The sequence below is a fragment of the Alligator sinensis genome, unplaced genomic scaffold, assembly GCF_000455745.1.
Source record: "Alligator sinensis unplaced genomic scaffold, ASM45574v1 scaffold820_1, whole genome shotgun sequence".
Taxonomy (NCBI): domain Eukaryota; kingdom Metazoa; phylum Chordata; order Crocodylia; family Alligatoridae; genus Alligator; species Alligator sinensis.
This window is the reverse complement of record NW_005842428.1, coordinates 181745-193574: the sequence shown is the minus strand read 5'-3', so window position 1 is coordinate 193574 and position 11830 is coordinate 181745. Positions and strand designations below refer to the sequence as shown.

Genomic DNA, 11830 nt, shown 5'->3' with positions numbered 1-11830 from the left:
CAGGAAGGAGGCTAGGGAGGAGGCTGCAGCCACCCCAGATTTTGCCATAGCTCCGCTCCCAGTGCCACTGCATGCCTGGCACAGCCCTGGCTCAACACCTCGCCTCCACCCACATGCTGAGAAGAGCTGGAACTGAGCTGGGTGTGCTGGGAGCGAGGCTATGGCAAAATCTGGGGTGGCTGCAGCCCCCTCCCCGAGCCCAGCCCCCGCCGAGAAGAGCCAGGCACAGCCCTGGCTCCAGCCTGCCCCAATCAAGGGGCACATGCTCCCCCTTCCCATGCCCCCCTGGGGTGCAAGCAGCAGCAGGAGCCACCCCCTCCAGGAACCGCTACTCCGTCCCGCACTCTGCCCCAACTGGGCAGTGCCTGTCTCTGCCCCCTCCCTCACCATAGGGGATGTTAATCTACCCCCTGCCCCTTCCACCACAAAAGACTTACCAGCTACACGCAGCTGTATCGGACATCAGATCAGTATCAGCCAATATGCCTCCTTAAAAATCGGCTATTGGTAGCAGCCAAAAACTCTCTATTGGTGCACCCCTATAATTTAGTACCTAATACTTCACAAATAACATTACTGACTTGACACCAAGGCTTCTACTGTGGTTGTATCAAATTAAAATTGAACTAACTCGAGTTACAAACAGAGACTGTCATTTTAACATGAAGCAACTGCTATTGCACACTTCTGAAAGGAAGACTTAAACTAAACCAACAAAACATGAAAAATGATATGACCTAATACAAGACAGACAGGAGCAGTATTAATATTTTAGTAAGTTCAAGCTGAAAATTCAGAAGTGACTAGTTTTAGATGTCTTTTCACTTCTCAAAAAAGTTCAAGATAAAATTGAAAAAGAAAAAAAAGTCATTACAATACCTCACTTAGCCCAAATGTATTAGTACAAAAGAAACTATCAACAGCAGAGCCTGCTCCAAGAAGTTTGCAACCTGCCTTTAAGAAAAGATGCAAGTTTGTGAGAAGCAAGAGGGTAAAAACATAACAATCATGTTTTGTATACGAATTGTGCACACTGGGTCAAACAAGGATAAAAAGTCTTGTTTGGTTAATGGAGACAAGCAAGCAGATGGCAGCAGTCTCCGCTCACTATCTGACTAGCTCAGGGCCCGCGGACGGGATTTGATATGCAGAGGAGGGAGCACCTTCTCTGCCCTGCAGCAGTGTACATTCCTCTGTCACATGCTGCTGATCCTGCCTGCAGCATCCAGCAGCGTTCCTGCTCTGTGCCAAGGTGTCAGCTTGCACCACTAAAATGTATGGTTCCACTGGCACTGGAAGTCAACAATAGACAGTGGTAAGGGAAGTAGAGCAGAGCAGGGAGGGATGGGGCACTGTGGAGGGGATTCAGCAGCCTCTGGCTATGGCTGGGTCACAAGAGAACCCTGGCAGCCAACCCTGGACAAGCTAGTATTAGCTAGCAATGCTCTGTAGGCAGGATGGCCAAATGGACAACTTAAGTACAAGTGTGCACCAGGGGACAGACTTTTATAAAAGCTTAGGCCCTTGCCCAGAATGGAAGGAAGTGCTAGGGTGGTTGTTCATGAAACATAGCTGGCTGTAGGGTCCTTAATTATTTCCTTTAACATAAAGGAAACCAATAGCCAAGATGTTGTCATCGGGTTTTGTTTGTTTGCTTCCTTTTTGTGCACTTCCACAATTGCTGCTTCAGGAATACACTTTCATTTATCAACATGCAACTGACACAACAATTACGGTCAATTCAAGGTCCATTATGTCATCATATAGGAAGTGTTAAACAGCGAAGTGGCACACAAGTCTCACAAAATTCTGTTTCATTAGGATTTCAAGCAGAAATTAGATTCTTGAATAGTAACGGCCTTTTAATAAAGTTTCAAAGAATCGCAGAGGCAAATCCACATCAAACTAGCTCACTAATTAATGAAGAATGGGGTTGGCTGACTAAGTGAAGTTTGCACAGTGTACAAAGTCTGTGATTAACAATAATAACAACCCATTCAGATCCCTAAAGAACAGTCTAGCTAGCTTTAAGGTGAGAGACCCCCAAATAACTGAAACATTACCCTTCATGTCCTTTCTTATTTAGGAATTAGTGCTATTTAAAAATTATAGTTTCCTATCAGGAAATCTCTAATAAGATATAGTAACAAGAAAGTCTGTATCAGGTGGCTTCAGAACAGGAACCAACAGCAGGTTAGTTCTTTGTTTCTCCACTGCATGTAGCACCCGAGACAGATGAACTATCACAAGAAGGGATCTGTCACTATCTGCACTTTTACAACCCAGAAAGGCACTTTCATAGAAATAAAATAACCCTGAATTCTTTGCTTCCTGATTTTTGACAATGCTAAAATCAGGTTAAGGAAGACAGGCAGCAACTGGCAACTTGATTCTTGGATGGAGTAATACTGAATATCCATCTGCGAGTAGAGAATTCAAAATGGAATTTTTCTTTTTTTTCTTAGTTCATTTTTAATGGCTTTTCCAGACTCTCCTTGAAAATAAGATTGCATGCCATAATGGAAGGTGCGGACAAAGTAGAAACTATAAAGACAAGAAACGGACTGAAAGTGGAGACACTTTGTTAGATTTTATGTTAATGCACGAGCTACAGTGGGTAGATGACAAAATATCTAAACTTGTATCAAGCTAGTAAATCCACACTCAAGCCTTGTATAATTACTGCTTCTTTTGTAGTCAGATGACAACTCAGCTTATTAAAAATAAACATGCATTCGAAATGCACATGCTTCCAGTTGCCTCAATACAAATATATGCAAGATGAAAGCACATTCAAGGTGGCATTCAAATCAAATCAGGGAACGAGCTCCTGGCACTTTTAAGTCAGTCAATCTCATAAGTACTTAGATGAAGGTCTGGAACAGACTGGATCATTAAATCCTATGACCTTATACTTAGAATGGCCCAGAATGGTCTGGCAGCCCAGAAGCAAAAAGGAACTGTGTAATTTTATTGGCAAGTGAAAGAAGGGGATAAGTAAGTGGAATGAGTGATCATTCATGTTACGGGATGGAAAAAGTTTATTTGTTAAACTACAGGAAGTATAAAGTGAATAGTGTGGATATGTGGAGGCGGGGGCTGCAATGGCGCACTTGCAACCTCTTGCCCCTTTGATTCCTTCTCCATACACAGTTTAAAACCAACTACCTGGTGGTTGCAACAGCATTTCTATTCAGGCAGCAGCAAGAAAGTCAGTTTGACTTCATGGCTCACTATAAATTTACCAGATTCCTTCTAAACTTATTACACAGGTGTTAGTGACCCTTTATCCTTTTTAATCATCTTGATATTCCACTAATCAAGCTATCCTTCTGAAATCCTGCCATCTGTGAGCTGCTCCTGGTAACGTAGCTCCTATTTCACAGCCCTGAGACTAACTCATTCCAATGAAATTATATTTGTCTTTGCTTCAATCTTAAACTGAATAATACAGCCCTAGGCCCCTAGCATTATTAGTAAAGCTTCTACTTTATTTTTTACTGGTGAAAAATGTGTTTATATATATGGTAATACACCTCACCACTTGTATCCCTCTTCAAAATTCTGGATCTGTCCATGCTAGGGTTCTACATAAATCTGACTAATCCTTTTTACAATATTCCTTCAAATAAGATGCACTTTCTAGAATTAGGTATTTCTTCTAGAAACAACTTGCCTTTTATTTGATTAAAAAATAAAAGTTCATGTTCATACCACAAGGGTTGTATCCTTGTAAACGCGTCTTTACTGGATGCTTTACTTTCTGTAAACTAAGAGTCCGAAAATCTGATTTCACTTCAATTCAGGTACATTTTATATTGAAAGGAATATAGGAATTTTTCTGTAGTACATTAAATTATTAACTATTTCTTGCTCCTGCTGTAGTTTGCCAACCACTGATAAATGTTTGGAATAAGTGATTGCTGTTCAGCAATTGTTGCAAAATATACATATTTGTCTAAATACGACTATAGTTAGAAAAAACAGCCCACTGCAGTTTTTCCTACTAAAGTAATGAAGACATTCTTCTGAAATAAAAATGTCTTACAAAGTTTTTAATTTATATAGCTAGACTGAAACAAACACATCCTTTCAAGTAGTATAGAAAATAGGTCTATTAAATATCAATAAAATGTGTTATTAAAATTTGCTAATAAAATGCAAGGGAACAACCATGTGACTCAGCAAATGAGCCATACAATTACCATACACATGATCACAATAATAATTTAAGCTTCTGTTCCAAGCCTTGCAGCAGCTACCTCTTCAATATTATCTTCACTTAGGAAGAACCTGCTTAGGTGCCTGGCAAGTCAGATAAAATTATAATTTTATAACTGGTATGGCTTTTGACATCTTTGTCAAAATCTGACAGGTTAAATCATGAAAGAAAAAAGCTAGTACCAAAGGATAATAAAAACATGTCTAATTAGAATGTACACTGATTTATGGCATATATTTTTCCAAACATTAAAGAGTATGTACTTTTTAGATGGAGTAGTAAATATGTTTATCAAAGAAATGATTCTTTGTTCTGTTTCATGGGGATAGTGGGAGCTGAAATATTTGAGAACCTTCAGATCTAAACGTATGAGAAAGTATCACCTGTTGATCCACAATTTTTGGCAATGTGCTTATTTTTATTTAAATCCTTAAAGGGATCCTGTTACTCTTCTGAACTTGTGCTCAATCTTTCAGTTCATCTGAAGCTTGTCTTAAGTTTTATTAGCAAAGCAAGCATCTATTGTATCGACCCACGTGCACCCATCTCTTAACTTAAATCACTGCCTAAAACCTATTTTTTGTGCCAGACCTCTGGTTCCAATTTGGTCAAAAGGAAATTGTGTCTTGTACCGGCTCTTTCCCGTAGGTTACTGTTTGCCTAATTAATTTGAACCTTTCCTGTCTATATTATGCAATGCCAGCTTTCAGACTTGCACTCCTTCCCCTCATCTGCCCCTGCCTTTTTTTAACTCATGGAACCATGAGGATGTTTTCAGAGCTCTTGGACCTTAAGCTTTTTCTCAGACTCTAAATACAGGTTCTTGGATGAGGACCACCTAACATACTCCTGCCTGTGTCACTGGCAACAGTACCAACTACAACCACATTGCTGCACCCCAGTTTGCTATCAGCTTCTTAATATTTCTTATGAGACTGGCCACCTTCATGCCTAAGCAGACAAGTCCAAGAGTTCATTATCATCATATACCCAGCTATTGATGCACCTAATGATCTACTTTTCTTCTACCATGGGCTGTTTATTTCTCATAACAATAACCATTTCAGAGAAATACTTCTCCATCTCTAGTGCTAGAGCTCTTCATAAAGAAGAGTGCACTATTTCACCTTGGGTTCCTTTCCATCATAAAACTCTTTTTGATACTCTTTTTGAACTCAGCTGGCACATGAGAACAGGCAGATCTGAAATGGACTTGCTTTATAGCAGAGATTCTCAGTAGGACTGCTACAACACCCTGAGGTGACTCGATATCATTTAAGCGTGCCACGCAATATTAGCACTGAGTTATGCAAACATCTAGACAAGATTTGCAAAATAAATCCAGAGATTTCAAATAGAAATCCACAGGAGTCAAAAACATCCTGACTTCTTGTGGTCTTTCTGAACTCTTTACAACAGAATTGCTTTATTAGTTTTCTGTAGTCAGAAAATGCACTGTAATTAATTATTTTTTTAAATAAAGTGCTAAAGAATTCAGAAGTTACAAAGGGATGCCTCAAGTCTTAAAAGATTAAGAACCACTGCTCTAAAGTCTCCTACACTATGTCTGGAACAGTCAGACTTTCTGCATCTCTATTTCAGCAATTCTGGCTCTCAAGTTCACCGGCTGCTTTAGCATGTGCATGCCAAAGCAAGTAGCTATGCATTTTTCACTTTGTGCAATGCATTATTTATCCTTACCCTTATGAGTGTACTGCCAGTCTTCTACTTTCACTGTTAAGCAAGGTTTTTCCATTCTATCAGGTTTGCTTATCTTTATTTAAGAACTGAAGCTTACTTTAAAGCCAACAGCCCATTAACCCTTCAAAATAAGCTACTACTACCTCTGGAGCTTTATAATCCACAATCAGTATCACTGCATGGAGTCCTTGCTCATAACTGATTTCTGGTAGCAAAACACACGCAGGCCTTAGTACTAAAGGCCAAACTGCTGAATTTATCTAAAGCTTGCTCACTTTAAAACGCATAGATTTCAGAGTATTTGAATACTAGTTGCTACAGCACTATGTTTAGAATCACAGGGCATGTCTACACGTGCATTTAGGTGTGCCTAAAGTTAAAGTGCATTAAAGCGATTTAGGCCTGAGTCTACACATGCACGGACTGACGCGAAACTAAAGTTAGTCCCAAATCAGTCCGTACACAAAGTTAATGTGCCTTAAAGTGTCTGCATGTGTATTAATGCACTTTAGCTATTTACACCTATATTTGATACCTGGCGAAACAGTTAAACTGCACTGATCCCACTATCTTCATTTTTCATCAAGATCCAGATTTTTCCTTCTACTCCCAGTAAGCAGCAAGTTTAACTAAAACACCAGATGTGAGAAGTGGCCACGAAAGCCAGTGATGTTCTTAGCTAAACAAGTTAAGAATGAGAAGGCAGAAATATGTACCTTTTTGACACAGACTGCTTTAAATTTTTAGTGTTGAATTTTTTTTTTTTAAACAAACATGAAATTCTCTCTCTTCTGTTTGCACTTCTTAGTATTTTCCCAGATGTCCAACTACAGAGGGAGCACTGTTATCCACTTACTTTAATTGCTTCTTTGTTAACTGCTCTCTACTAGATGATATACTGTTTGCAGCAGTCTGGGAAAAGGGGGACACACACGTTGCTATCTATCATGGAGAATGTCAAACTATTTTGAGATGCTACATTTGTGGAAAACTGCCATCTTTTTGGAAAAGCTGTAGGATGCAGAAAAAGTAGATAAGAGATGAAAATGTTCTAGTACTTAATGTTCTAAGTTTTGCAATTATAGTTTTCACTGCACAAGTATCGATTGTAATCTCTTCTACAAGTGTGTAATTTCTTATTAACTTGTTTATAGAGTTGATTGATGCCATTGGCAACTTAACATATTGCATCACCTAGAATCATTTCAGACACTATTAACTATTTTGCAAATTTTTAGATACTGGCTTAGGAACAGCAAACCCTGGGCATTTGCACATATTTGCACCACAGCACCAGGTGCTTTTAGAAGTGCCTGGCACTGCAGCACATACATTTGTATAAATGGCGAAATACAGAGCAGCACTGAGAAAATGGCAGCAGCGCACTTTTGAACATGAATGCCGTGTGCCCCCAGAGGCTGGGGCGGGCACGGCAACTGCCCACATGTGGCAGCAGCGTGGCGAGCTCCCGCAGGCAGCCGCAGCGGTGTCAGGGGCAGGCCAAGCAGGGAGCTCCTGCAGGTGGCCACAGCGGTGGCGTAGCGACATTGCCGGCAGCAGTGACCAGAGACCACCCACACATGCCACCAGCAGGGAGGGGGGGCAGCGACCAGCAACTGCCCACAGATGCCACCAGCAGTGTCAGCACTGCCAATCTCAGGGGGTTCATATGCACCCGCGTGCACACCCTATGTGTCGCCATCTTTTAAACTAAAACACATTGAAGGCGTTTTAGTTTAAAAGCGCACTGCCACCATTTTCTCAGCCCTGACATGCATTTTGCTGATTAACTGAGTCTGCTCCAACATGCCGGAGATCAAGCAGACAAATGTATGTGTATAAATGCACCCAGTATCTATGCAAGAAGTTGGACCTTGAGGTCCTTTCTAATTAGGATGTGATGAAAAAGAAGAGATGAGGTTTCATGTAGAAAGACTTGATAAGACACTTCTACAAACCTAATCAGTGAAGTCTCAAATGAGGCAGGAAATAAATCTTATCAAGTTTTAATTAAGTCAGGAGTAAACTGCACTGCCATAAAATAGATTTGAAGTCTCCTGCTCCACAACCCATTTCTGTCACTATCCAACAAGGATGGGCAAATGTTTGCCATAGTTTTCTGGTGAAAGCAATAAGAGGTAAAACTACCACATCTTTAAAGGTTTGGTCAACATTTTGGATTGGATAGAAGTTTATCTCAGGTCTGCTGTTGCACCTAGCATCCAGACACTGAAATAGCACTGCACTAATTCACATCCGGAAGACTTTGTTTTTAAAGTTTATTTAGTAAGTTTTTGGTTTTAGAGGGCCAACCAGGGTTTCAACTTCTAAACTAAAGAAGATTCAACTAAAAATAAATAAATAAAAGTGTCTTTCTTCTCTTGAAAGTTAAAGTTTTGAAGCATGCAAAAAGAACTTACTTGCTTTTCAGGTTCAGTCCTGAGCAGTCTGAAGGTTTTCCCTTCAAGTTACTAATAGCTAATCAAAAAATTAAGGGAGGGCTTAAGAAGTGTGATAGGGAAAAAAAGAGGATGAAGAACACTAGTCAAATATCCCTAGCAAGGTCCAGGAGCTGCTGTGAAGCCTACTCTATTATCGTACTCAACTGCTGGGATGGAAAGGTGCTAGAATTTCTCCCAGGTAGATGTCCCTAGACCAAGGATCAGCCATCTATGGCCTGCAGGCCAGTTCTGGCCAAAAAAAAACTTGGCGGGGGGGAGCATTCCTAGTATTGACATGGGGTGGGGATGGTGGGGCATGACTCGCCCCACACAGCAGAGAGAAGCTGCACCATGACAATGCACCGGTGACTGCAGAAGCAAGGGCACAGTCTGGGTTGGCAGTGGTCTGTGCTCAAAACTAAGTTCCGTTACAGCATTTCACCCCCACCCCAAGCAGGTGCCAACTTCTACCCCTGACCATCAGCAACTGTTAGTGACTAGTAAATTGCATTTTCAGAAAATCCCACTTTGATTGGAAGCAGTCTTTGCTGCTCCACCATCTAAGGACTTTTATGGTAAATAGCTCCAATATCCATCTGCTCAAAGAGATGCATAATTCACTGCTAAGACTGTTGGAAAAAAATTTTGCAAAGTCCTCAAAGGCAAGGAGCATTCTTCTGGGTACTAGCAATTTTAGGGAACGGGGAAGAAGGGTGGAGGGAGGTGTGGGGAAGACCTCAGGGAATTTTCACACTACAGAGATGATACTAGAGGTCTTACTGATATACCCAAATTAACTTTAAATGAGCTAGATAGCTTGGATACTGATAGCAGTTTAGTTGTAGTAGCTGGGGGCTCAGCACAGATTGCAAGCCCCACTCAAAGCATGAATAAATGCTGTGTGGAGGACGTGGGTGTGTATCCTGTACTGATCTTTGTGTTGTCATTGCTATACCACTATCAATGCCTAAGACAGCTATTTTAAAATTAATCTCAGGTATGCCTACAAATGCTTCAGTCATACCTTTCGCTGCAGTGTAGACACAGTGTTGCACACACACACTCAGTACCATAAAATTATGTAAAATAAACAGTAGTCAGGACAGCTGGACAGCCAGCACAGCATTTAAAACCAGCACTATTTTTTTTATATATATAGAAGCAGTTTTTCTATATAGAAATAAAGGGGGACTATGCATTTTACTATATACAGTCATGAATACAACAGCATTTGTACATTTTGACTTGGGTAAAAATTTTCATTAGAAAAGTGATATGGCAACATTTGAGTTCTCAGACTTAATTCTGAATCATTTGCTTCCCAGAATGGCTGTAAAAATATGTCAAGTCAAGCAAAGACATTAATATAATACTTGGAATCAAAGAATAGGTACCACTACTACAATATTATCATAAGCAGTAGCTATACCGAGTACTCACTAGAGATCCAACCACAGATGACACTTTTTCATATGTCTTCCATGCACTTGTTCTTATGACATCCGAAACTTTTAAAATGTCACAAAGTGCAACAAAATCTGCTTCTCCAAACTCAAGCCTAGCAAGAGAAGAGAAAATAAAAATAGTATTAGGCCAGTCTGTGCCACCAGATAAGGGATTACTTCTCTGACAAGCTTACTAAGTATTAAAAATTAGATGTGCGGATCAAGACAATAGTTTGTCACATCTACAGCTAATTTCACAGAACATCTTACCAAAGCAAAACAAAAAGTTAGGAACATTGCCACACACATGCAGAAATGTGAATAACCTGTTTATTCTGCAAAAATGTCTGCAAGGCTCAAACCTGTCAATCATTTAACATCAGAGATTCTGGACTGAAGGATGCAAGATGGAAAGGATTTAGAGAAAAGCCTGAACAAGGAAAATTCTCTCTGCAGCAAAAAAAATAAAATCAATCAACTCAGAAACAGGGTTAAGGTGTGAATTGATCATGAGCTACATGTATCTTTGGCAATCAGTCTAGCAAAGAAAATGTAAAACAAGTTCCAGTGAAGGGGAGTTTGGATGGTACAGATCTAGATTAGAAATAAGGCCCAATTTTTTTACACTGAGGTTAATTAACCACTGAATAACTTACCAAAGAACATGGTAGATTTTTTATTACTAGCCATTTTAAAATGAAAACTAGCGTTTCAGAAATATTTTGCTCAAAAAAGAATTCAGGAAAATCCTACAGCTCACATGACATAGGGCAGACTCAAGAGGTGATTTGCCACGTTAAGTCAGGCAGAAGCTAGGGCAAGGTGACACCTTAGAGACTAATTCAGTGAGACATGAGCTTTCATAGGGTCCTGCTGCCCCTTCAAATTAAAGCTGGACAGAAACCAGCTATACAATTGTTACACATTTTCAAGTACTAACTTTATAGCTGATTGGCTCATTTATAGCTCAACAGTCCTTTTTTACAGTGTGATAATTCCTTTGCACATGTGGCTGGTCTTAATTTACTGTATGCTTAACCAGTTAACTGTATGAGAATTATGTTGCATGTATGGCCAGCCTACATGCATTATAAGATTCACCAGTTAACTGTTTAATATATGTAATGTGTAGCAGGGGCCACAAGCAACAACCCACTTTGTTTGAGGCAGTAAATGGGCTGCCAGAAAGAAATTATTTTATATAGAAGGAAAAGGGACAAGGGGAAAAAAGAAATCTTTTGTCAGATGCTATGAATGGACTTGCAGAAAAGAGCAGGTTTTTGCCTACGCAAGGTCATGCATTCCCAAGCTAGGCCAGGCTAGATCAATGGTTCTCAAGGAGGGTTTTTTTAGCCACACACCCCGCCTCAGGAAACGCCAGCTCTCCAGTTTCACTTGGGGGCTTTTTGGGTGCAGAAAAATATTAGAGCAATTCTTCTGTTGCAAAAAGCTCAACAAGTCCTGTGTCCGTCATTCCCCGCCACCCCAGGGCTGAATGGTACTTCCCATACTTCTGGGCTTTGCTAGCTGCTCCCACTACCACTGTGTTGGTGTTTTTAAACCTGCCACAGAGGCATTGAGTGTTGGCTGCAGCCAGGGCTGGGGACTTTCACTGGGATGTGCCAAGGCTCCTGCTAGGAATAAAGTCAGAGGTTCCTGGCTAGAGGGTCTTGCCCCTCCGAGGGCTCAGGGTCACACCAACTGCCAGATTTGGGCATAGGAAGGCGTTTTAGCCCATGATCAGACTGACACGGGCTGTGCGGGTTTCTGGCTTCCAGAGTGGCAGGGGCGTGGGTACCCCGAGCGCATCCCCACAGCAGCAGGACATTGGCTGCAGGACTTCCCCCATGGCATGAGAGAGTGTTTGGTCTGTGTGGCATCACGGTGGAGGACAGCACTAAGGAGAGCCCGGACAGGGACGACACCACCTCGGGGCAGGGAGCTGGAGCTCCCTTCCAGCCCCATGTCTCCCTGGCTTAACATACAGATTCCTATTCAAGTCTCGTGGCGCAGGAGGGGGG

The 11830-nt window shown here is 41.0% G+C and overlaps 1 protein-coding gene across 2 annotated transcripts in view; it reads right to left on the bottom strand.

The window, feature by feature from the left end:
- Positions 1 to 10213, bottom strand: part of RB1 (RB transcriptional corepressor 1) — a 128149-nt gene extending 117936 nt beyond the window's left edge. For both annotated transcript variants that reach the window (XM_025211774.1, XM_025211775.1), the window contains exons 1-2: positions 10136 to 10213; positions 9805 to 9922 (exon numbers count right to left, since the gene is read on the bottom strand). In XM_025211774.1, coding sequence (XP_025067559.1) covers positions 9805 to 9922; positions 10136 to 10182 — 165 coding nt within the window. In that variant the 5' untranslated portion in view covers positions 10183 to 10213. The remainder of the gene's footprint in view (positions 1 to 9804; positions 9923 to 10135) is intronic.
- Between the last annotated feature and the right edge of the window lie 1617 nt (positions 10214 to 11830).